General features: G+C 45.2%; 1 protein-coding gene across 3 annotated transcripts in view; it reads right to left on the minus strand.

Moving 5' to 3' along the window:
* The window catches only part of MSRA (methionine sulfoxide reductase A), a 459672-nt gene that overhangs the window by 407613 nt on the left and 26251 nt on the right, over positions 1 to 25808 (minus strand). Inside the window, exons 1-2 of one of the 3 annotated variants that reach the window (XM_075341258.1) lie at positions 22614 to 22674; positions 20867 to 20938 (exon numbers count right to left, since the gene is read on the minus strand). The exons of 1 other annotated variant lie outside the window; for it this stretch is intronic. In XM_075341258.1, the coding sequence (XP_075197373.1) occupies positions 20867 to 20938; positions 22614 to 22659 (118 nt within the window). In that variant the 5' untranslated portion in view covers positions 22660 to 22674. Of the gene's footprint in view, positions 1 to 20866; positions 20939 to 22613; positions 22675 to 25808 lie in introns of those variants that run through there. One more of the 3 variants, XM_075341255.1, reaches the window with a different exon arrangement.

Below are 25808 nucleotides of genomic sequence, written 5' to 3' on the forward strand. Positions count from 1 at the left end.
CGGTGCACCCCTTATCCTATTCTAGTGGCATGGTGCACCCCTTATCCTATTCTAGTGGCATGGTGCACCCCTTATCCTGTTCTAGTGGCATGGTGCAACCCTTACCCTGTTCTAGTGGCATGGTGCACCCCTTACCCTGTTCTAGTGGCATGGTGCACCCCTTACTCTGTTCTAGTGGCATGGTGCACCCCTTACCCTGTTCTAGTGGCATGGTGCACCCCTTACCCTGTTCTATTGGCATGGTGCACCCCTTACCCTGTTCTAGTGGCATGGTGCACCCCTTACCCTGTTCTATTGGCATGGTGCACCCCTTACCCTGTTCTATTGGCATGGTGCACCCCTTACCCTGTTCTATTGGCATGGTGCACTCCTTATCCTGTTCTAGTGGCATGGTGCACCCCTTACACAAAACCGGACCATGGTCATCAATGGAGATTACATTATTTAGAAAAAAAGCAAATGATCATACAATGTTCTCTAATGTTGATCTCCAGTGTAGAAGGCAAAAAGGTGCAAACAGTTTTATGGCCACAGACCACATCAAAGTTAAATGTTCAGCAAAACAAAGAGCCGGTAACAGCCAAATGGTGCAACATTTTTACTGAAACCCAATTGCAAAAATGATCTTTAGCCTCAAATACACGCATTTAAGAAGAAAATAAGGAAAAAAAATATGTCCCCAAAGGCAGACAACCCCTTTAATAAAGCTAATAGAAGCGCCCTAAGTTTATCTGCAGACCAATTAGAGACGAAGTAACCAATAATGATAGCTTTCGGGAGTCGTGAGAGGCGTTCAGTCTTCCCTGTGAGAGATGAAGGATGATAACGACGGGTGTTGATTTAATTTAACGCTCGCTGCCGACACAGCAGAAACGAGGAGTATTTTTCGGTGGAAATGAACACACTTCAGCCCCGCTGCAGATCGCTGCTGAGAAGCCTATAATCAGATTATATTGAGAAAATTCCATCACTGCTAAAGTTTCTGCTCCTCGAGCGATGCAGTATCCCAGCAACCTATAATCACTTGTCGGGGGGGAGGGGAGGGGAGCGTGGCCCCCTATCAGACCCACGGACGTGTGATGTAGGATTGCTTGTGTGCGCAGCAGTGCCATGCCAACACACACATCCCACCGTGAGCAGAATGCTAAGCAGGCCGGAAATATCTCCGGGGACCGAAATCAGCGGCGAGAGCGGCTTCCACACATGACAGGTCTCCTCAGGCTTCAGGAACCACAAAAAAGGAAAAGCCCCGTATATTATAGCGGGGTTGTACAATTATTTATTACATATTTTCTTTAAATTCTTCACCGTTTTTGTCATTTATTTTGTATTTTTTTATGATGTTTGTCAGTCATTTTATGGAGGTGGATCCATATTATATATAATGTAAATCCAAATGTTTCAAAATGAAAAGCCCCAATCAGGAGTATACACTATATATATCTGTATAACATCTGTGCAGAATATAAAGGGAAGAAAGAAGAAGGGAATTTTGTTTACTTACCGTAAATTCCTTTTCTTCTAGCTCCAATTGGGAGACCCAGACAATTGGGTGTATAGGCTATGCCTCCGGAGGCCACACAAAGTATTACACTAAAAGTGTAAAGCCCCTCCCCTTCAGCCTATACACCCCCCGTGCTGCCACGGGCTCATCAGTTTTGGTGCAAAAGCCCGAAGGAGGAAAAAATTATAAACTGGTTTAAAGTAAATTCAATCCGAAGGAATATCGGAGAACTGAAACCATTTAACATGAACAACATGTGTATACAAAAACAGGGGCGGGTGCTGGGTCTCCCAATTGGAGCTAGAAGAAAAGGAATTTACGGTAAGTAAACAAAATTCCCTTCTTCTTTGTCGCTCCTTATTGGGAGACCCAGACAATTGGGACGTCCAAAAGCAGTCCCTGGGTGGGTAAATAATACCTCATAATAGAGCCGTAACGGCTCCGTCCTACAGGTGGGCAACTGCCGCCTGAAGGACTCGCCTACCTAGGCTGGCATCTGCCGAAGCATAGGTATGCACCTGATAATGTTTCGTGAAAGTGTGCAGGCTCGACCAGGTAGCTGCCTGACACACCTGCTGAGCCGTAGCCTGGTGTCGCAAGGCCCAGGACGCTCCCACGGCCCTGGTAGAATGGGCCTTCAGTCCTGAGGGAACCGGAAGCCCCGAGGAACGGTAAGCTTCGAGAATTGGTTCCTTGATCCACCGAGCCAGGGTTGACTTGGAAGCTTGTGTCCCTTTACGCTGGCCAGCGACAAGGACAAAGAGTGCATCCGAGCGGCGCAGGGGCGCCGTACGAGAAATGTAGAGTCTGAGTGCTCTCACCAGATCTAACAAGTGCAAATCCTTTTTACATTGGTGAACTGGATGAGGACAAAACGAGGGTAAGGAGATGTCCTGATTGAGATGAAAAGGGGATACCACCTTAGGGAGGAATTCCGGAACCGGACGCAGAACCACCTTGTCCTGGTGAAACACCAGGAAAGGAGCTTTGCATGATAACGCTGCCAACTCAGACACTCTCCGAAGTGAGGTGACTGCTACTAGAAAAAACACTTTCTGCGAAAGGCGTGCGAGCGAAATATCCCTCATTGGCTCGAACGGTGGTTTCTGAAGAACCATCAGCACCCTGTTCAGATCCCAGGGTTCTAACGGACGCTTGTAAGGAGGGACGATGTGACAAACCCCTTGCAGGAACGTGCGTACCTGTGGGAGTCTGGCCAGGCGCTTCTGAAAAAACACAGAGAGCGCAGAGACTTGTCCCTTAAGGGAGCCTAGCGACAAACCCTTTTCCAATCCGGATTGAAGAAAGGACAGAAAAGTGGGCAAGGCAAATGGCCAGGGAGAAAACCCCTGAGCAGAGCACCACGACAGGAATATTTTCCACGTCCTGTGGTAGATCTTGGCGGACGTTGGTTTCCTAGCCTGTCTCAGTGGCAATGACCTCTTGAGATAATCCTGAAGACGCTAGGATCCAGGACTCAATGGCCACACAGTCAGGTTGAGGGCCGCAGAATTCAGATGGAAAAACGGCCCTTGAGACAGCAAATCTGGTCGGTCTGGCAGTGCCCACGGTTGGCCGACCGTGAGATGCCACAGATCCGGGTACCACGACCTCCTCGGCCAGTCTGGAGCGACGAGGATGACGCGGCGGCAGTCGGCCCTGATCTTGCGTAACACTCTGGGCAACAGTGCCAGAGGAGGAAACACATAAGGAAGCCGAAACTGCGACCAATCCTGAACTAAGGCGTCTGCCGCCAGAGCTCTGTGATCTTGAGATCGAGCCATGAATGTTGGGACCTTGTTGTTGTGCCGTGACGCCATTAGGTCGACGTCCGGCATCCCCCAGCGGCAACAGATCTCCTGAAACACGTCCGGGTGAAGGGACCATTCCCCTGCGTCCATGCCCTGGCGACTGAGAAAGTCTGCTTCCCAGTTTTCTACGCCCGGGATGTGAACTGCGGATATGGTGGATGCTGTGGCTTCCACCCCCAGCAGAATCCGCCGGACTTCCTGGAAGGCTTGCCGACTGCGTGTCCCACCTTGGTGGTTGATGTAAGCCACCGCTGTGGAGTTGTCCGACTGAATTCGGATCTGCTTGCCTTCCAGCCGCTGCTGGAACGCTTTTAGGGCAAGATACACTGCCCTGATCTCCAGAACATTGATCTGAAGTGAGGACTCTTGCTGAGTCCACGTACCCTGAGCCCTGTGGTGGAGAAAAACTGCTCCCCACCCTGACAGACTCGCGTCCGTCGTGACCACCGCCCACGATGGGGGTAGGAAGGATTTCCCCTTCGATAATGAGGTGGGAAGAAGCCACCACCGAAGGGAAGCTTTGGTTGCCTGAGAGAGGGAGACGTTCCTGTCTAGGGACGTCGGCATCCTGTCCCACTTGCGTAGGATGTCCCATTGAAGTGGACGCAGGTGAAACTGTGCGAAAGGGACTGCTTCCATTGCTGCCACCATCTTCCCCAGGAAGTGCATGAGGCGCCTCAAGGGGTGTGACCGACCTTGAAGGAGAGATTGCACCCCTGTCTGTAGTGAACGCTGTTTGTCCAGCGGAAGCTTCACTATCGCTGGAAGAGTATGAAACTCCATGCCAAGATATGTCAGCGATTGGACCGGTGTCAGATTTGACTTTGGAAAATTGATGATCCACCCGAAACTCTGGAGAATCTCCAGAGTAACGTTGAGGCTGTGTTGGCATGCCTCTTGAGAGGGTGCCTTGACCAGCAGATCGTCTAAGTAAGGTATCACTGAGTGACCCTGAGAGTGGAGGACCGCAACTACTGTAGCCATGACCTTGGTGAAAACCCTTGGGGCTGTCGCCAGGCCGAACGGCAGTGCCGCGAACTGAAGGTGTTCGTCTCCTATGGCGAAGCGCAAGAAGCGCTGATGCTCTGGAGCAATTGGTACGTGGAGATAAGCATCCTTGATATCGATCGATGCTAGGAAATCTCTTTGGGACATTGAGGCGATGACGGAGCGGAGGGATTCCATCCGGAACCGCCTGGTCCTTACGTGTTTGTTGAGCAGTTTTAGGTCCAAAACAGGACGGAAGGACCCGTCCTTCTTTGGAACCACAAACAGGTTGGAGTAGAAACTGTGACCCTGTTGCTGAAGAGGAACCGGGACCACCACTCCTTCTGCCTTCAGAATGCCCACCGCCTGCAGAAGAGCCTCGGCTCGCTCGGGAGGCGGAGATGTTCTGAAGAATCGAGTCGGAGGACGAGAGCTGAACTCTATCCTGTAACCGTGAGACAAAATGTCTCTCACCCAACGGTTTTTTACTTGTGGCAGCCAGGTGTCGCAAAAGCGGGAGAGCCTGCCACCGACCGAGGATGCGGTGTGAGGAGGCCGTAAGTCATGAGGAAGCCGCCTTAGTAGCGGCACCTCCGGCGGTCTTTTTAGAGCGTGATTTAGACCGCCATGCGTCGGAGTTCCTCTGATCCTTCTGCGGCCTTTTGGACGAGGAGAATTGGGACCTGCCCGCACCCCGAAAGGACCGAAACCTCGACTGTCCCCTCCTCTGTTGGGGTGTTTTTGGTTTGGCCTGGGGTAAGGATGTTTCCTTTCCCTTGGATTGTTTGATGATTTCATCCAATCTCTCACCAAACAAACGGTCGCCAGAAAATGGCAATCCAGTTAAGCACTTTTTGGAAGCCGAATCTGCCTTCCATTCCCGCAGCCACAAGGCCCTGCGTATTGCCACCGAATTGTCGGCTGCAACCGCCGTACGGCTCGCAGAGTCCAGGACAGCATTAATAGCGTAGGACGCAAATGCCGACGTTTGAGAGGTTATGGACGCCACCTGCGGCGCAGACGTACGTGTGAGTGCGTCAATTTGCGCCTGACCAGCTGAGATAGCTTGGAGTGCCCATACGGCTGCGAATGCTGGAGCAAAAGACGCGCCGATAGCTTCATAGATGGATTTCAACCAGAGCTCCATCTGTCTGTCAGTGGCATCCTTGAGTGAAGCTCCATCTTCCACTGCAACTATGGATCTAGCCGCAAGTCTGGAGATTGGAGGATCCACCTTGGGACACTGAGTCCAGCCCTTGACCACGTCAGGGGGGAAAGGGTAACGTGTATCCTTAAGGCGCTTGGAAAAACGCTTATCTGGACAAGCTCGGTGTTTCTGGACTGCCTCTCTGAAGTCAGAGTGGTCCAGAAACATACTCTTTGTACGCTTGGGAAACCTGAAACGGAATTTCTCCTGCTGAGAAGCTGACTCCTCCACTGGAGGAGCTGAGGGAGAAATATCCAACATTTCATTGATGGACGCAATAAGATCATTCACTATGGCGTCCCCATCAGGAGTATCAAGGTTGAGAGCGGCTTCAGGATCAGAATCCTGATCAGCTACCTCCGCTTCATCATACAGAGAGTCCTCTCGCTGAGACCCTGAACATTGTGATGATGTCGAGGGGATATCATAGCGAGCTCGCTTAATCGGTCTGGGGCTGCGGTCCGTGTCAGAGACCTCACCCTGGGATCCCTGAGACACCCCGGGAGGACATTGCTGTTCCAACTGAGGGGGACCAGGGGGCAATGATTCCACAGTGCCCCTGGCTTGAGATGCCGGCCTGGACTGCAAGGCTTCTAATATCTTAGCCATAGTCTCAGAAAGTCTTTCAGTAAAAACTGCAAACTCCGTCCCTGTCACCTGGACAGTGTTAACAGGTGGTTCTCCCTGGGCCACCCTTAGCAGAGGCTCCGGCTGAGAAAGTGCCACAGGGGCCGAGCATTGCACACAATGAGGGTCAGTGGAACCTGCCGGCAGTATAGCCGTACATGCTGCACAGGCAGCATAGTAAGTCTGTGCTTTGGCACCCTTGCCATTTGTGGACGACATGCTGTTGTCTCCTCTGAGCAATACAGGAGGGTATATAGACAAAAATCAACAGTGCACCATACAGTGTAAAGTATAGTCTATAATCATATAATCTATAAGTACACTTCTGCACTAGTGGGGCCAGCACCACAGGTGCTGCTTACCGCCTGCGCAAAGCGTTTGTGTGGGCACCAGAATTCCTGCCTGGGTCTCTTTGAGCTTGTCTCTCCTCTCCAGCGTTAGCAGAGCTGAGAGGAATGGCTGCCGGCGTCCTGAGGAGAGGAGGGAGCCGTGGGCGTGACCCAGAAAAGTGCGGGAACTGGTGCCCCACTGTGCAGAGTGAGGGGGGTGGAGTATGCAAAGCATGCTCCAGCCCTCAGTGCTGCCGTCCTGTACAGCGTCCCGCCCTTCCCCTGATTGGCAGGACTGGGGGCGGAAGAAAACGAGACTAGGCCGCAAAAGCCGGGGACTCGAGTTATAAGCGCGGCCGCCGTATAAGCGCGGTCGGCGCGGAAGTCCCCGGCGCACTAACAGTCCCAGCCGCGCCGCAGTGATAACCATGGCAGCGGCGGTCAGCGCGGCAGTCCCCCTACACGAACACACTCAGCGACGCTGAAGTGTGTAATGGCACAAACGCAGTCAGCGCTGCTGTCCCCGGTGCACTAGCACACCCAGCAATGCTGGAGTGTTGCTGTGCGCGGTCCCCACGGGGACACAGAGTACCTCAAAGTAGCAGGGCCATGTCCCTGAACGATACTCGGCTCCTATCCAGCATGGTCCTCAGGAGCTGTGGATGGAGCACGGTCTCCTGTGCCTGGAGACCGAAAGGATCCCACTTCACCCAGAGCCCTAATTGAGGGATGGGGAAGGAAAGCAGCATGTGGGCTCCAGCCTCCGTACCCGCAATGGATACCTCAACCTTAACAACACCGCCGACAAGAGTGGGGTGAGAAGGGAGCATGCTGGGGGCCCTGTTATGGGCCCTCTTTTCTTCCATCCGACATAGTCAGCAGCTGCTGCTGACTAAGCTGTGGAGCTATGCGTGCATGTCTGACCTCCTTCGCACAAAGCATAAAAACTGATGAGCCCGTGGCAGCACGGGGGGTGTATAGGCTGAAGGGGAGGGGCTTTACACTTTTAGTGTAATACTTTGTGTGGCCTCCGGAGGCATAGCTATACACCCCAATTGTCTGGGTCTCCCAATAAGGAGCGACAAAGAAAGTAAAACATTATAATTATACTGTATACTAGAAGGTGGCCCGATTCTACGCATCGGGTATTCTAGAATTTACGTATTGTGTAGTTAATGTATGATTTTTGTTTATATATATATATATATATATATATATATATATATATATATATATATATATATATATAGATGTTGTTGTGTGTAGTTACCAAGTGTTTGTGTAGGGGCTGTACATGTTCTGGGTGTTGTCTGGGTGTAGCGGGGGGTGAGAGCGGTGTTTGTGTGTTGCGTTGTGTGTCGTTATTTGTGGAGCGCTGTGTGTCTGTATCGTTGTGTATGTGTGTTGCGCGGTTTGTGTGGGTGTGTGTGTGTTTTGGGGGGAGGTATGTTTTGTGCAATGTGTGTGTTGTGCGGTATGTGCGTATATTTGTGTGTGCGGCGTTGTGTGTGTGGGTGTCTGTGTAGGGCAGTGTTTGTGGTTCCCAGTGTGTGTGTGGTGTGTTGTGCAGTGCGTGTGTGGCAGTGTGTGTGTGTGTGTGCGTGTGTGTGTGTTTTGGGGGGGGAGGTGTGCACCCCCCATCGTGCTCCATCCCCCATGCTGCGCACCCCCCATCGTGCTCCATCCCCACTCCCCATTGTGCTCCATCCCCCATGCTGCGCATTCCCCATCGTGCTCCATCCCCATGCTGCGCACTCCCCATCCTGCTCCATCCCCCATGCTGCGCACTCCCCATCCTGCTCCATCCCCCATGCTGCGCACTCCCCATCCTGCTCCATCCCCCATGCTGCGCACTCCCAATCCTGCTCCATCCCCCATGCTGCGCACTCCCCATCCTGCTCCATCCCCCATGCTGCGCACTCCCCACCCTGCTCCATCCCCCATGCTGCGCACTCCCCATCGTGCTCCATCCCCCATGCTGCGCACTCCCAAACGTGCTCCATCCCCCATGCTGCGCACCCCCCATCATGCTCCATCCCCCATGCTGGACACTCCCAAACGTGCTCCATCCCCCATGCTGCGCACTCCCCATCATGCCCCATCCCCTATGCTGCACATTCCCCATCCTGCTCTATCCCCCATGCTGCGCACTCCCCATCATGCCCCATCCCCCATGCTGCGCACTCCCCATCGTGCTCCACAGTCATACATCAGACAGTAAACACGCACACATCTGATCGCATACACTCACACACACACCCCACTTCTCCCTGTGCCCACCGGTGGGCGGTTCCAGCAGCTGTGCTGCACGCCGTGCTCCTCTGCCGACACTCACAGATCCGATCGCAAACACTCACACACACACACTCACACACACCCGATCGCATACACTCACACACACCCGATCGCATACACTCACACACATCCGATCGCATACACTCACACACACACACACACTGACGATATCGCACATACGCGCTGACACAATCACAACATCCGGAGATACCACATGCTTCCGGCCATGTGATCCTCCGGCAGGTCCTGGAAGATCACTGCACAGTATCGCCGCCGAGAAGCAAGCGATATCACGGGATGTTGTGAGTATGTGGATGCAATCTGATGTGTGTGTGAGGTGTGTGTGAGAGTGAGTGTGATCTGATGTGTGTGTGTGCGTGCGTGTGTGTGTGCGTGTGTGTGTGTTCCGCCGCTGCAGGACGTGGATGTGATCTGATGTGTGTGTGAGGTGTGTGTGAGAGTGAGTGTGATCTGATGTGTGTGTGTGTGTGTGTGTTCCGCCGCTGCAGAACCTTGATGCGCTCACCTCGGGGCAAGAAGCCATTCCGTGGGGGGGCGGAGCCTGGGCGAGCGGCCAATCCGTGCGGGGGGCGGAGCCGAGGCGAGGAGAGCAGCCAATCCGTGCGGGGGGGGGGAGCCGTGGCGAGGCGAGCGGCCAATCCGTGCGGGGGGGCGGGGTCATGGCCAATCCGCTGTTTGTCACCGTAAGGACATGTCACGGTAAGGACACAATTTTGGAGCAAGACAGACAGACAGGCAGAATAAGGCAATTACATATATAGATATGATAAATAAAAGCTGATTGTATTGTAGAGTATAGTGCAAAAATGATGATAGAAAAAAACAAAAAAAAAATAAAATAAATGTGTAGTGTGGGAGTATATATTATATATATATATAATTGGTTGCTAAGAGCAACGGAGTCAGTGAGTCAGTTTCACTTTACACCATATCTGATACACCCTATTACACATACTGTCCACCTACTTTTGGACCAATGATAGAGATAGAGATGATAGAGATGGAGATGATAGAGATAGAGATGATAGAGATAGAGATGGAGATGATAGAGATAGAGATGGAGATGATAGAGATAGAGATGATAGAGATGGAGATGGAGATGATAGAGATAGAGATGGAGATGATAGAGGAGATAGAGATAGAGATGACAGAGATAGAGATGATAGAGATAGAGATATAATATAAAAGCGGATTGTAGTATAGTGCAAAAAATGATAATATGATAGAAGAAAAAAAACGAGAAAATTAAATGTGTGTTTATAATATATGTGTAATATATATATATATATATATATATATATATATATATATATATATATATATATATATATATATATATATATATATATATATATATATATATATATATATATATATTTATTAGGTTATATCAAACGTGGTGTAAAGTGAAGGTGGCTCAGTTGCCCTTAGCAACCAATCAGATTCTACATTTCATTCTTCACAGACTCTTTGAAAAGTGAAAGGTGGAATCTGATTGGTTGCTAAGGGCAACTGAGTCAGTTTCACTTTACACCATGTCTGATATACCCTATTACACATACTGTTCACCTACTTTTGGACCACCCTGTATACTATACAGTGCTCGCCAAAAGTATTGGCACCCCTGCAATTCTGTCAGATAATACTCAGTTTCTTCCTGAAAATGATTGCAATCACAAATTCTTTGGTATTATTATCTTCATTTAATTTGTCTTCAATGAAAGTAAAAAAAAATTGTCATAAAGCCAAATTGGATATAATTCCCCACCAAACATAAAAAAGGGGGTGGATAAAAGTATTGGCACTGTTTGAAAAATCCTGTGATGCTTCTCTAATTTGTGTAATAACAGCACCTGTAACTTACCTGTGGCACCTAACAGGTGTTGGCAATAACTAAATCACACTTGCAGCAGGTGACATGGATTAAAGTTGACTCAACCTCTGTCCTGTGTCCTTGTGTGCCACATTGAGCATGGAGAAAAGAAAGAAGACCAAAGAACTGTCTGAGGACTTGAGAATCCAAATTGTGAGGAAGCATGAGCAATCTCAAGGCTACAAGTCCATCTCCATAGACCTGAAAGGTCCTGTCAACGATTTTTGGTGTTGGAGCGACCTTTCCAATACCAACGATTTTTACCTCTTTTGCGATCGTTTTAGGTTGCTCCTTGGTGTCACACGCTGCGATGTCGCTAACGACGCCGGATGTGCGTCACAAACACCGTGACCCAGAAGATATATCGTTAGCGATGTCGCAGCATGTAAAGCACCCTTAAAGCTGAAGAGGAGACAGGTTGGTATGTATGTACAGTACCCCATGGGCCGGCAGTTCTCCTCTTTACTTCAGTCAAAAGAGCCGCTGACTGGCTGCAGCAATCACATTTTGTACTAGTGGAAGAAGCAATGTTTCTTCTACTATTGTGACGCCCCCCAGCCAAATGTTGACCCCAGCAGCACCGAGCATGGAGAAGTGGCACCAATCCAGGAGACAAGTATCAATACATTTTTTACCTCCAGAGAACAACTTTAAGGCCGGGGCCACACGGGGTATCTACTGTGATCCTCGCATGACAGTCGGCTCACGCTAGCAGCACAGCAGGAGCCAAGTGTCATGCGAGTGTCACTGCCACTGCGGGCCGGCACTGAGGAGAGGCGGGCCAGTGCTGCGGAGGGGAGGGATTTCTCTCTCTTTCTCCTCCGTTGCCGGCTATTGCCATTCTTGCCCTGCACTCGCGATACACCGGTGTACTACGAGTGCAGTGCGATTTTTCTCTCTCCCCATAGACTTGAAACGAGAGAAAATGATCGCATTACAGTCGCAGCATGCTGCGATTGTATTCTCTGTCCGATTAGGGCTGAGAAAATTATCGCTCATGGGTGCTGGGACATAGGCTAATATTGGTCTGAGAGGAATGCGATGTTTTATCGCATCCCACTTGCTCCGATTTTCACACCGTGTGACTTAGGCCTAATATCAGTAATTGATTAGTTCTTGTAACCATTTGCACATTGAATATACCTGAATGTCCAAAGATTCCCGGGATTAAATCAGTTATCCGGTGACTCTCCTTTCCGTATTAGTAGGTCTGAGCCGCTGCTGATGTGTCAACGATGGCCGCCTTCCAACTAATCGGTGGGTTTCATACAACGGTCATAATGATTGGAATGGATTAGTCAAGTGGCCGTCGAAACATCAGCAGCGCCTCTCACTTCAAAGAGTGAGAGGTTTCGGATAAACCCAAGTAATACACAAATATATCAAAATATTCCCGAGAGGGCTGTATGCATATTTGGGGCAAAAGTCATGATTGGAGAAAACACCAATCCTGGCTGTTTACCACTTTAAATGACGCGATCAGTAATGGGTGTCCTTTCTGGTCATCCCGAGATCCTATGTAGACATTTTAGGTACAATCCCAAAAGAGGTCTGTCATTTTTACCTTGCCACACCGGTTTACTCCGATGTGGCAAAGAAAAGCTCCGATTTCTCGGACCTGGTCCAGTGGCCACATCAGTGGTCCTTGGCCTGGATGATGGGAGCCCTATGAACCTTCCACCATTTGAAATTTCCTGAAGGCTATGAAGAGGCCCGTATTTCTAAGACGGATTGCGTTCAGAAGGATGAAGATCTGTATTTCCATATTACAACGACTCGCTGTGCTCATGTTCAGGCTTTTGAATGTCATGTAACCACTTCAGGTTTCTAAAAGAGCCAAGAGGCTGAAATAAGTGAAATGTCCAGGCTTCTCCTGTTTTTCGCTTGGGAGACGCTTTGTATTTTACAAAGTCAATGGAAAAGCTTAAAAAGAAGGCCGAAAAAAGAAGGGACATTTTGCCACTGTTTTTTGCTTTAAAGCAGTTTTTTAGTTACTCATTGGCGAGAAAAGAAAAAAAAAAAAAAAAAAAACGGAAAATGACTTTAAACAGTGAAAAAAAAAAAAACACCAAAAGTCTAAAAACCCCTCAGGGAAAGGCTGAAGAAAAAAAAAAAAAAAAAAAAAAAAAAATAGAAAAAGAAAAGACCTAACTTTTACTGCTCACACACGGTGGCGAGGCAGCGGCGGCCCACGCACGGTGGCGAGGCAGCGGCCCACGCACGGTGGCGAGGCAGCGGCCCACGCACGGTGGCGAGGCAGCGGCCCACGCACGGTGGCGAGGCCATTGGAGATTATAGGCATTTCTGAACAGATGAGTTTTCAGGTTCCGTTAGAAGCTTGTGAGTGTAGCAGATAATCTGACGTGGTGAGGCAGCGAATTCCAGAAGACTGGGGATGCTTGGGAGAAGTCTTGGAGGCAGTTGCATGAAGAGCGAATGAGAGAGAGGAGGAGAGAAGGAGAAATGGGAAGGACCGGAGATTACGCGTTTTGGAGTGTAGCGAGAGATTAGTTCAGAGATATACGGAGGAGAGAGTTTATGGATGGCTTTGTAGGTCAGTGTTAGTAGTTTGAATTGGATACTGTGGAGGATAGGGAGCCAATGGAGGGATTTGCAGAGGGCAGAAGCAGGGTGGTATTGAGGAGAGAGGTGGATCATTCAGGCAGCAGAATTAAGGATGGACTGGAGAGGTACGAGGTGGTTAGCAGGGAGGCCACAGAGGAGGATGTTGCAGTAATCGAGGCGGGAGATGATGAGGGCATGCACTAGCATTTTTGTAGATTGAGGAAAGGACGGATTCTGGAAATATTTTTCAGTTGAAGACGGCAGGAGGTGGTGACGGATTGGATGTGTGGTATGAAGGACAAGGCAGAGTCGCGGGTCACTCCGAGGCACCGTACGTTGGGTACTTGGGAGAGCGTGATGTTGCTTATTGTAATAGATAGGTCAGGTGGAGAGTGTAGGTGAGATGGAGGAAAGGTGATCAGTTCATTTTTGGCCACATTCAGCTTTAGGAAGCGAGAGGAAAAGAAGGAGGATATAGCAGATAGACACTCCAGGATTCTCGACATCAGAGATGTGACATCTGTTCCAGAGAGGTAGATCTGGGTGTCATCAGCGTATAGGTGGTACTGGAAGCCATGGGAATTCATGAGTTGTCCCAGGCCAAATGTATAGATGGAAAAGAGTAAGGGTCCCAGGAAAGAGCCTTGATGGACGCCAACAGAGAGAGGACGGGATGAAGAGGTTGTGCGGAAGTAAGAGACAGTAAAAGTGCGGCTGGAAAGGTATGAAGAGATCCAAGAGAGGGCGAGGTCTCTGACACCAAGGGAAGAGAGGATCTGTAATAAGAGGGGGTGGTCGACAGTGTCAAAGGCTGAGGACAGGTCTAGAAGTAGGAGTATGGAGAAATTGAGCGATAACTCATATTTTGAGATTTGGAGAATTTCCGCTCAGTTTCTGTTCGAAAAATTCTGCCTTACAACAGTTTTTTTGAGTATTTTTTTTCCCCCATTTTGGAGCATCCTTACCCAAAAAAAAAAAAAAACAATCAATCAATCAATGTGCACATAACCTAAATGTTTTTTTTGTGCGCATTTTTGCACAGAGAGAAGATAAAAGTCCACATCAGGCATTTCTAGTTTTCGTGGAACGGTTGCATTTTCCTTCACTGAGTAATATCACATTCTCGGAGCTACGCCCTCCTCGCCGCGCTATAATGTGCCTTTAATATACTGCAGACAGAAAAAGATAGGAGGGGTCTGGGCTGAGCTACCAGCAGGGGGTATATAAGCAATATGTCAGCTGGAAACCTTTAAAGAGGTCCGGCGGCTGCTAAACAAAAAGAAACAAAACGACGAGCAAAAAAAATAAATAAAAATAACACTGATTATTAGTTTACCTTGTGAAGAAAATGCAATTTAAAGGCTGAATGAAGAAGGAGGACACTAAAGGGAATCTTCTTAATTAATGAAGAAGATTAAAGATGAAGTCATGTGGAAATCTCGATAACAGCATTAAAAAGAAATGGCGCTTTGTTCTATGCAAACCATTATGGATTACCTGATTTTTGCAGCTTCACGTTCCCAGGATGCAATTGGTACAAGAGTATATTAAAAATCAAGGTAAAAAACAAAACAAATTGGGATGGAGAGAGCAGGGGGTGTGCGTGTCCTAGAAGCCCGGGTGACTGTGACCTAATGGTGGCTCCATGGCTTCTAGAATGGCCGCTTCAAGGACTTCACTAAAGGAGCAAAGTCCCAGAAGCAGAAAGGACAACTCCATAGGTACTAAAATTACGGCTTCCCGGGGGGAGGGGGGGGGAATATTTTCTCTTTTCGCCTGACTTTTCTTTCTTTCCTATCCTCCTTCTCTCCTTTCAACTTTTCTATTTCCTCCCTTTCTTTTCTCTCTCTCTCCCTCCTTTTCTCTCCCTCTTTCATTCGCTCTCTCTCATTCTCTCCCTTTCATTCATTCTCTCTCATTCTCTCCCTTTCATTCATTCTCTCTCATTCTCTCCCTTTCATTCATTCTCTCTCATTCTCTCCCTTTCATTCATTCTCTCTCATTCTCTCCCTTTCATTCATTCTCTCTCATTCTCTCCCTTTCATTCATTCTCTCTCATTCTCTCCCTTTCATTCATTCTCTTTCTCTCCCTTTCATTCATTCTCTCTTTCTCTCCCTTTCATTCATTCTCTCTTTCTCTCCCTTTCATTCATTCTCTCCCTTTCATTCATTCTCTCCCTTTCATTCATTCTCTCCCTTTCATTCATTCTCTCTCATTCTCTCCCTTTCATTCATTCTCTCTCATTCTCTCCCTTTCATTCATTCTCTCTCATTCTCTCCCTTTCATTCATTCTCTCTCATTCATTCTCTCTTTCTCTCCCTTTCATTCATTCTCTCTTTCTCTCCCTTTCATTCATTCTCTCTTTCTCTCCCTTTCATTCATTCTCTCTCTCCCTTTCATTCATTCTCTCTCTCCCTTTCATTCATTCTCTCCCTTTCATTCATTCTCTCTCATTCTCTCCCTTTCATTCATTCTCTCTCATTCTCTCCCTTTCATTCATTCGCTCTCATTCTCTCCCTTTCATTCTCTCTCATTCTCTCCCTTTCATTCTCTCTCATTCTCTCCCTTTCATTCTCTCTCATTCTCTCCCTTTCATTCATTCTCTTTCTCTCCCTTTCATTCATTCTCTCCCTTTCATTCATTCTCTCCCTTTCATTCATTCTCTCCCTTTCATTCATTCTCTCCCTTTCATTCATTCTCTCTCATTCTCTCCCTTTCATTCATTCGCTCTCATTCTCTCCCTTTCATTCATTCGCTCTCATTCTCTCCCTTTCATTCGCTCTCATTCTCTCCCTTTCATTCGCTCTCATTCTCTCCCTTTCATGCTCTCTCATTTTCTCCCTTTCATTCATTCTCTCCCTTTCATTCATTCTCTCTCTCTCCCTTTCATTCATTCTCTCCCTTTCATTCTCTCTCATTCTCTCCCTTTCATTCATTCTCTCCCTTTCATTCATTCTCTCTCATTCTCTCCCTTTCATTCATTCTCTCTTTCTCTCCCTTTCATTCATTCTCTCTTTCTCTCCCTTTCATTCATTCTCTCATTCTCTCCCTTTCATTCATTCTCTCCCTTTCATTCATTCTCTCTCATTCTCTCCCTTTCATTCATTCGCTCTCATTCTCTCTCATTCTCTCCCTTTCATTCTCTCCCTTTCATTCTCTCTCATTCTCTCCCTTTCTCTCCCTTTCATTCTCTCTCATTCTCTCCCTTTCATTCTCTCCCATTCTCTCCCTTTCATTCATTCTCTCTTTCTCTCCCTTTCATTCATTCTCTCCCTTTCATTCATTCTCTTTCTCTCCCTTTCATTCATTCTCATTCTCTCCCTTTCATTCATTCTCATTCTCTCCCTTTCATTCATTCTCATTCTCTCCCTTTCATTCATTCTCATTCTCTCCCTTTCATTCATTCTCATTCTCTCCCTTTCATTCATTCTCATTCTCTCCCTTTCATTCATTCTCTCCCTTTCATTCATTCTCTCCCTTTCATTCATTCTCTCTTTCTCTCCCTTTCATTCATTCACTCTCATTCTCTCCCTTTCATTCGCTCTCATTTTCTCCCTTTCATTCTCTCTCATTTTCTCCCTTTCATTCTCTCTCATTTTCTCCCTTTCATTCATTCTCTCCCTTTCATTCATTCTCTCTCTCTCTCTCCCTTTCATTCATTCTCTCTTTCTCTCCCATTCATTCTCTCTTTCTCTCCCTTTCATTCACTCTTTCTTTCTCTCCCTTTCATTCATTCTCTTTCTCTCCCTTTCATTCATTCTCTCTCATTCTCTCCCTTTCATTCATTCGCTCTCATTCTCTCTCATTCTCTCCCTTTCATTCTCTCCCTTTCATTCTCTCTCATTCTCTCCCTTTCATTCATTCTCTCTCATTCTCTCCCTTTCATTCATTCTTTCTCTCCCTTTCATTCATTCTCTCTTTCTCTCCCTTTCATTCATTCTCTCCCTTTCATTCATTCTCTCCCTTTCATTCATTCTCTCTCATTCTCTCCCTTTCATTCATTCTCTCTCATTCTCTCCCTTTCATTCATTCGCTCTCATTCTCTCCCTTTCATTCTCTCTCATTCTCTCCCTTTCATTCTCTCTCATTCTCTCCCTTTCATTCTCTCCCTTTCATTCTCTCCCTTTCATTCTCTCTCATTCTCTCCCTTTCATTCATTCTCTCTCATTCTCTCCCTTTCATTCATTCTCTCCCTTTCATTCATTCTCTCTTTCTCTCCCTTTCATTCATTCTCTCCCTTTCATTCTCTCTCTTTCATTCATTCTCTCTCATTCTCTCCCTTTCATTCTCTCTCATTCTCTCCCTTTCATTCTCTCCCTTTCATTCTCTCCCTTTCATTCTCTCTCATTCTCTCCCTTTCATTCATTCTCTCTCATTCTCTCCCTTTCATTCATTCTCTCTCTTTCTCTCCCTTTCATTCATTCTCTCCCTTTCATTCATTCTCTCATTCTCTCCCTTTCATTCATTCTCTCTCATTCTCTCCCTTTCATTCATTCTCTCTCATTCTCTCCCATTCATTCTCTCTCATTCTCTCCCATTCATTCATTCATTCTCTTTCTCTCCCTTTCATTCATTCTCTCTTTCTCTCCCTTTCATTCATTCTCTCTTTCTCTCCCTTTCATTCATTCTCTTTCTCTCCCTTTCATTCATTCTCTCTCATTCTCTCCCTTTCATTCATTCTCTCCCTTTCATTTATTCTCTCTCATTCTCTCCCTTTCATTAATTCTCTCTCTCTCATTAATTCTCTCTCATTCTCTCCCTTTCATTAATTCTCTCTCTTTCATTAATTCTCTCTCATTCTCTCCCTTTCATTAATTCTCTCTCTTTCATTAATTCTCTCTCATTCTCTCCCTTTCATTCATTCGCTCTCATTCTCTCTCATTCTCTCCCTTTCATTCTCTCTCATTCTCTCCCTTTCATTCTTTCTCATTCTCTCCCTTTCATTCTCTCCCTTTCATTCTCTCCCTCATTCTCTCTTTCATTCTTTACCTTTCATTCAGTCATTCTCTCCCTTTCATTCATTCTCTCACTTTCATTCTCTCCCTTTTATTCTTTCCCTTTCATTTTCGCTTCTTCATTCTCTCCCTTTCATTCTCTCATTCTCTCCCTTTCATTCTCTCACTCTCCCCCTTTCACTCACTCTCCCCCTTTCACTCACTCTCCCCCTTTCACTCACTCTCCCCCTTTCACTCACTCTCCCCCTTTCACTCACTCTCCCCCTTTCACTCACTCTCCCCCTTTCATTCTCTCCCTTTCATTCTCTCTCATTCTCTCCCTTTCATTCTCTCTCTCATTCTCTCCCATTCTCTCTTTCATTCTTTACCTTTCATTCAGTCATTCTCTCCCTTTTATTCTTTCCCTTTCATTTTCGCTTCTTCATTCTCTCCCTTTCATTCCACTGAAAGGAGCATGGTGGCCGAGTGGTCACCTGTGTTGTAGAACTGAGGTAATGGACCTCAACATCAACTTTCATGGAGTATGCACGTTCCTCACGTTACAGATATTGTGCTTCTGATAATTTGCGTAAATGGGTTGTCTAAATTTTGACTCCACAGATGCATCACAGTTTTAATTCTCATGAAGCCCCAACATGACAGCGGCAGACAATCCCCAGCAGAGATGGGTAACCGATACAGCTAGTGATTGTCTGAGAAACCACTTCTAAGGTTTTCGAGAGGGGCCATCAAGTGGAGACCAGTGAGCACCTTTGGAGGCATCAGACCGAGAGCTATGGTAGATCTATCTCTGAGGTTGATGCCATTTTTATGTACAGTCCAGCACTGGGTGGCACTGGGGGTCTGCAGATGTAATGAGCCTGGGGGGGGGGGGGGGGCACTGGACCTGTGTGCCACTTCACTTACTGGACGTCCATCACTGACAGAAGTCACACCGATAATTTTCAGATTTTGTTTTACAAAGTGCTAATTATATTCAACAAGGCAGTTCTTTGCACAGGAGCAAGCGCCCTCCATACAAAGCCAAGAGCTGCACAGAACATGAGGACCCGGGTCAGAAAAATATTGTAGTCGCAACGCTATATCATTTTTATATTACCTCTAAAACCTATACTCACTGTTAAATACATTGTGCATTATGCTCCAGAGCTGCACTCACTATTCTGCTGGTGCAGTCACTGTGTACATACATTACTGATCCTGAGTTACCTCCTGTATTATACTCCAGAGCTGCACTCACTATTCTGCTGCTGCAGTCACTGTGTACATACATTACATTACTGATCCTGAGTTACCTCCTGTATTATACTCCAGAGCTGCACTCACTATTCTGCTGGTGCAGTCCCTGTGTACATACATTACATTACTGATCCTGTACTAATCCTGAGTCACCTCCTGTATTATACTTCAGAGCTGCACTCACTATTCTGCTGCTGCAGTCACTGTGTACATACATTACATTACTGATCCTGAGTTACCTCCTGTATTATACTCCAGAGCTGCACTCACTATTCTGCTGGTTCAGTCACTGTGTACATACATTACATGACTGATCCTGAGTTACCTCCTGTATTATACTCCAGAGCTGCACTCACTATTCTGCTGGTTCAGTCACTGTGTACATACATTACATTACTGATCCCAAGTTACCTCCTGTATTATACTTCAGAGCTGCACTCACTATTCTGCTGCTGCAGTCACTGTGTACATACATTACATTACTGATCCTGAGTTACCTCCTGTATTATACTCCAGAGCTGCACTCACTATTCTGCTGGTGCAGTCACTGTGTACATACATTACATTACTGATCCTGAGTTACCTCCTGTATTATACTCCAGAGCTGCACTCACTATTCTGCTGGTTCAGTCACTGTGTACATACATTACATGACTGATCCCAAGTTACCTCCTGTATTATACTTCAGAGCTGCACTCACTATTCTGCTGGTGCAGTCACTGTGTACATACATTACTGATCCTGTACTGATCCTGAGTTACATCCTGTATTATACTCCAGAGCTGCACTCACTATTCAAGAGCTCAACCGCAACTAATTGTGGAAGTTGACAAAACCTTGTTTAATGTTCTAATAGTGAAATCTTGTCAAGTGCAGAGAGGAGAGAGACCGCGGCGCCCTCTGATCGCGTCAAAGTGACCTGTGACATGAATAAGATACGACTTCAGGGCAGTCGGATGACACGTCCTGTTGTTAATACATAGCTCCTTGTGATGGTAAACACAGGCTAATAAACTGGAATAGAAGCATAAAAAATGTGCAATTTTCTCCTTTATGGGAAATAAAAAAAAAAAAAACTAAAAAGAACATAAAAGGAATATTTGCAAAAATAAATAAAGAAAAAATTAAAAATATATATAATATTATATATATATATATATATATATATATATATATATATATATATATATATATATATATATATATATGTGTATATATAATACTATAATATATATATAATTTTTTTTTTACAGTAGACACGCAAGTATGTTATTATGTAACTGACGGAGTCCCTTTAAACACTAAAATATAAGGACTGGAGCAAATTGGCTAAAAAAAACCCCACAAAAAAACAAAAAGCAAGAACACTAAAACTGCAACATCAAAATGGAGAAAACTACCCCCAGTGCCAGCGGTCAGTCACCGTAGAAAACAGTTCAATAAGGGACGTACCTGCAATCTTCACATTCGCGGACCCGGACAGCAGAGCCTCCTCTTTACTGGCGAAAGCCACGTCACTAACACCTGATATGAAGACACCGATGAGGAAGAATTCTGTAATCACCGCCCGTCTGACTAAAGATCATTTCCACTAAGTGGTCTCAGATGAAAAACACCAAATACATTAAGATGTGTGCCTCTTAACCCTTTCTTGGCATAAGTCATACTGGTATGCCTAGATCAGGAGCCTGCATATGGAGTTGGCTCAGGAGCTGAAATAAACCAGGCACGTGTCAACTGTGCTGCACAGCCAGTATCTTCCTGACACTGGTATTTAGGGCACACGGTTTTGGGGCTGAATTAAAGCTTTCTTGGCATAAGCTGTACTAGTATATCCTAGATCAGGATCCTGCATATGGAGTTGGCTCAGGAGCTGAATTAAACCAGGCACGTGTCAACTGTGCTGCACAGCCAGTATCTCCCTGACACTGGTATTTAGGGCACACGGTTTTGGGGCTGAATTAAAGCTTTCGTGGCATAAGCTGTACTAGTATATCCTAGATCAGGAGCCTGCGTATGGAGTGGGCTCAGGAGCTGAAATAAACCCAGCATATGTCAACTATGCTGCACAGCCGGCATCTGCATTTAGGGCACACGGTTTTGGGGCAGAAATAAACCTTTCTTGGCATAAGCTGTACTAGTATATCCTAGATCAGGAGCCTGAATATGGTGTGGGCTCAGGAGCTGAAATAAACCCAACACGTGTCAACTGTGCTGCACAGCCAGCAACTTCATGACATCAGCATTTAGGGCACACGGTGTTGGGCCTGAATTAAACCTTTCTTGGTATAGGTTGTACTAGTATATCCTAGATCAGGAGCCTGAGTATGGAGTGGGCTCAGGAGCTGAAATAAACCCAGCACAAGTCAACTGTGCTGCACAGCCAGCATCTCCTTGACATCGGCATTTAGGGCACATGGTTTTGGGACTGAATTAAACCTTTCTTGCAATAGGTTGTACTAGTATATCCTAGATCAGGAGCCTGCGTATGGAATGGGCTCAAGAGCATGCGTATGGAGTGGGCTCAGCAGCTGAAATAAACCCAGCACGTGTCAACTGTGCTGCACAGGCAGCATCTGCCTGACACCGGCATTTAGGGCACACTGTTTTGGGGCCGAATTAAACCTTTCTTGGCATATGTTGTACTGGTATATTCATGATCAGGAGCCTGCGTATGGAGTGGACTCAGGAGCAGAAATAAACCCAGCACAAGTCAACTGTGCTGCACAGCCAGCACCTGCCTGACACCGGCATTTAGGGCACACTGTTTTTGTGTTGAATTTCATACGCCCATTGATACCCCTTGCTGGCATCCTAAGGCTGCCATGTCGGTACTGAGACAAAGACCGTGCTGAAATGATCACAGATTCTTTGTGAAGGTCTTGGTGTCAATAACCACTTCTTTATTCCCCTGAATAACCTATAGGCTGCAGGGTACTAGCAAATAAAGTAACAAGGTAGATAATAGATATTATGGGGCAGCCAAAGCTGCCACTGGATACAGCTTTCAACTTTCTAACGCTGCCTCCGCAGGAGAAGTGAGGAATTACAATGCTGGGTCCTCCAGAGCCTTTCACACTGTCCATAGTCTCTATCCACCCATACTAATGTTATTTTCAAGATCAGATCTTTTTAATAAGTCCCATTATACAAATATTTTTACAGTATGTTAAGGGGTAACCAGATGATCAATACTCACCCCAAACTGGGAGTATAAAGCAGAGGAGAATGGTGAAGGGCAGCATGGTTTACCTGTACAGGGTCACGGCACCGTCTTAGGTCATATTTATAGAGATAGTCCTGAAAGTGGAGTATAATGACTGACGTCAGCGGCCCCGATAAGGTTTATATATACAGATACCGCCCCAGCCACAGACTAAGCCTATAATTATAGGAGAACATAGGAAGAACGGTACGAGAATTAAAAGAAACAAGTATTCATAAACCGACAAAGGTCACAGAAGCTAGGAATGATTTATCAGACCGGGGTCGCAGCTCCAGCCAGCTCCCTCCATCCCATTATCCCTGACCTTTCTCATATCTATTCTTCCGTGTGTGTTTTGGACTTGTTTTATGAGTCACCGTTCCCCGCAGGTGGGAGAGAAAAACCGGAGGACGGCGGAACAAAAAGAGGAAAAAAAAAACTACTTCAAACTTCTGTAATGTATTGTAAGAAACCACGGGGGGCGGAACACGGAGCTAAGAAAAGAAAACACCGCTCTAACTTATGTGCAGAATGCAAAGAGCGGCCCAATGATCAAAACCCGAGGAAGCAAAGACTGAACAAGGGCTGAACAATGACCCAGCGACCACACTCTACAAACACGAGCCTGTATTCTCTGTAATGTAATGAGAATGTCTTGTCCCGCAAGAAGCAATGTGATAGGAACAAGCGAGAAACAAAAGATGTCTCCAGATTACACAATGGACAGTATTATAGTAGTTATATTCTTGTACATAGGGGCAGTATTATAGTAGTTATATTCTTGTACATAGGAGGCAGTATTATAGTAGTTATATTCTTGTACATAGGAGGCAGTATTATAGTAGTTATATTCTTGTACATAGGAGGCAGTATTATAGTAGCTATATTCTTGTACATAGGGGCAGTATTATAGTAGTTATATTCTTGTACATAGGAGGCAGTATTATAGTAGTTATATTCTTGTACATAGGAGGCAGTATTATAGTAGTTATATTCTTGTACATAGGAGCAGTATTATAGTAGTTATATTCTTGTATATAGGGGGCAGTATTATAGTAGTTATATTCTTGTACATAGGGGGCAGTATTATAGTAGTTATATTCTTGTACATAGGAGCAGTATTATAGTAGTTATATTCTTGTACATAGGGAGCAGTATTATAGTAGTTATATTCTTGTACATAGGAGCAGTATTATAGTAGTTATATTCTTGTACATAGGAGCAGTATTATAGTAGTTATATTCTTGTACATAGGAGCAGTATTATAGTAGTTATATTCTTGTACATAGGGGGCAGTATTATAGTAGTTATATTCTTGTACATAGGAGCAGTATTATAGTAGTTATATTCTTGTACATAGGAGCAGTATTATAGTAGTTATATTCTTGTACATAGGAGCAGTATTATAGTAGTTATATTCTTGTACATAGGAGCAGTATTATCGTAGTTATATTCTTGTACATAGGAGCAGTATTATAGTAGTTATATTCTTGTACATAGGAGCAGTGTTATAGTAGTTATATTCTTGTACGTAGGGGCAGTATTATAGTAGTTATATTCTTGTACATAGGAGCAGTATTATAGTAGTTATATTCTTGTACATAGGAGCAGTATTATCGTAGTTATATTCTTGTACATAGGAGCAGTATTATAGTAGTTATATTCTTGTACATAGGGGGCAGTATTATAGTAGTTATATTCTTGTACATAGGAGCAGTATTATAGTAGTTATATTCTTGTACGTAGGGGCAGTATTATAGTAGTTATATTCTTGTACATAGGAGCAGTATTATCGTAGTTATATTCTTGTACATAGGAGCAGTATTATAGTAGTTATATTCTTGTACATAGGGGGCAGTATTATAGTAGTTATATTCTTGTACATAGGAGCAGTGTTATAGTAGTTATATTCTTGTACGTAGGGGCAGTATTATAGTAGTTATATTCTTGTACATAGGAGCAGTATTATCGTAGTTATATTCTTGTACATAGGAGGCAGTATTATAGTAGTTATATTCTTGTACATAGGGGCAGTATTATAGTAGTTATATTCTTGTACATAGGGGGCAGTATTATAGTAGTTATATTCTTGTGCATAGGGACAGTATTATAGTAGTTATATTCTTGTACATAGGGGGCAGTATTATAGTAGTTATATTCTTGTACATAGGAGCAGTATTATAGTAGTTATATTCTTGTACATAGGGGGCAGTATTATAGTAGTTATATTCTTGTACATAGGAGCAGTATTATAGTAGTTATATTCTTGTACATAGGGGCAGTATTATAGTAGTTATATTCTTGTACATAGGGGGCAGTATTATAGTAGTTATATTCCTGTGCATAGGGACAGTATTATAGTAGTTATATTCTTGTACATAGGGGGCAGTATTATAGTAGTTATATTCTTGTACATAGGGGGCAGTATTATAGTAGTTATATTCTTGTACATAGGGGGCAGTATTATAGTAGTTATATTCTTGTACATAGGAGCAGTATTATAGTAGTTATATTCTTGTACATAGGGGGCAGTATTATAGTAGTTATATTTTTGTACATAGGAGCAGTATTATAGTAGTTATATTCTTGTACATAGGAGCAGTATTATAGTAGTTATATTCTTGTACGTAGGGGCAGTATTATAGTAGTTATATTCTTGTACATAGGAGCAGTATTATAGTAGTTATATTCTTGTACATAGGAGCAGTATTATCGTAGTTATATTCTTGTACATAGGAGCAGTATTATAGTAGTTATATTCTTGTACATAGGAGCAGTATTATAGTAGTTATATTCTTGTACATAGGGGGCAGTATTATAGTAGTTATATTCTTGTACATAGGAGCAGTATTATAGTAGTTATATTCTTGTACATAGGAGCAGTATTATAGTAGTTATATTCTTGTACATAGGGGGCAGTATTATAGTAGTTATATTCTTGTACATAGGAGCAGTATTATAGTAGTTATATTCTTGTACATAGGGGGCAGTATTATAGTAGTATTATAGTAGTTATATTCTTGTGCATAGGGACAGTATTATAGTAGTTATATTCTTGTACATAGGGGGCAGTATTATAGTAGTTATATTCTTGTACATAGGGGGCAGTATTATAGTAGTTATATTCTTGTACATAGGAGCAGTATTATAGTAGTTATATTCTTGTACATAGGGGGCAGTATTATAGTA

This window comes from Anomaloglossus baeobatrachus, chromosome 3 (assembly GCF_048569485.1).
Source record: "Anomaloglossus baeobatrachus isolate aAnoBae1 chromosome 3, aAnoBae1.hap1, whole genome shotgun sequence".
NCBI classification, from domain to species: domain Eukaryota; kingdom Metazoa; phylum Chordata; class Amphibia; order Anura; family Aromobatidae; genus Anomaloglossus; species Anomaloglossus baeobatrachus.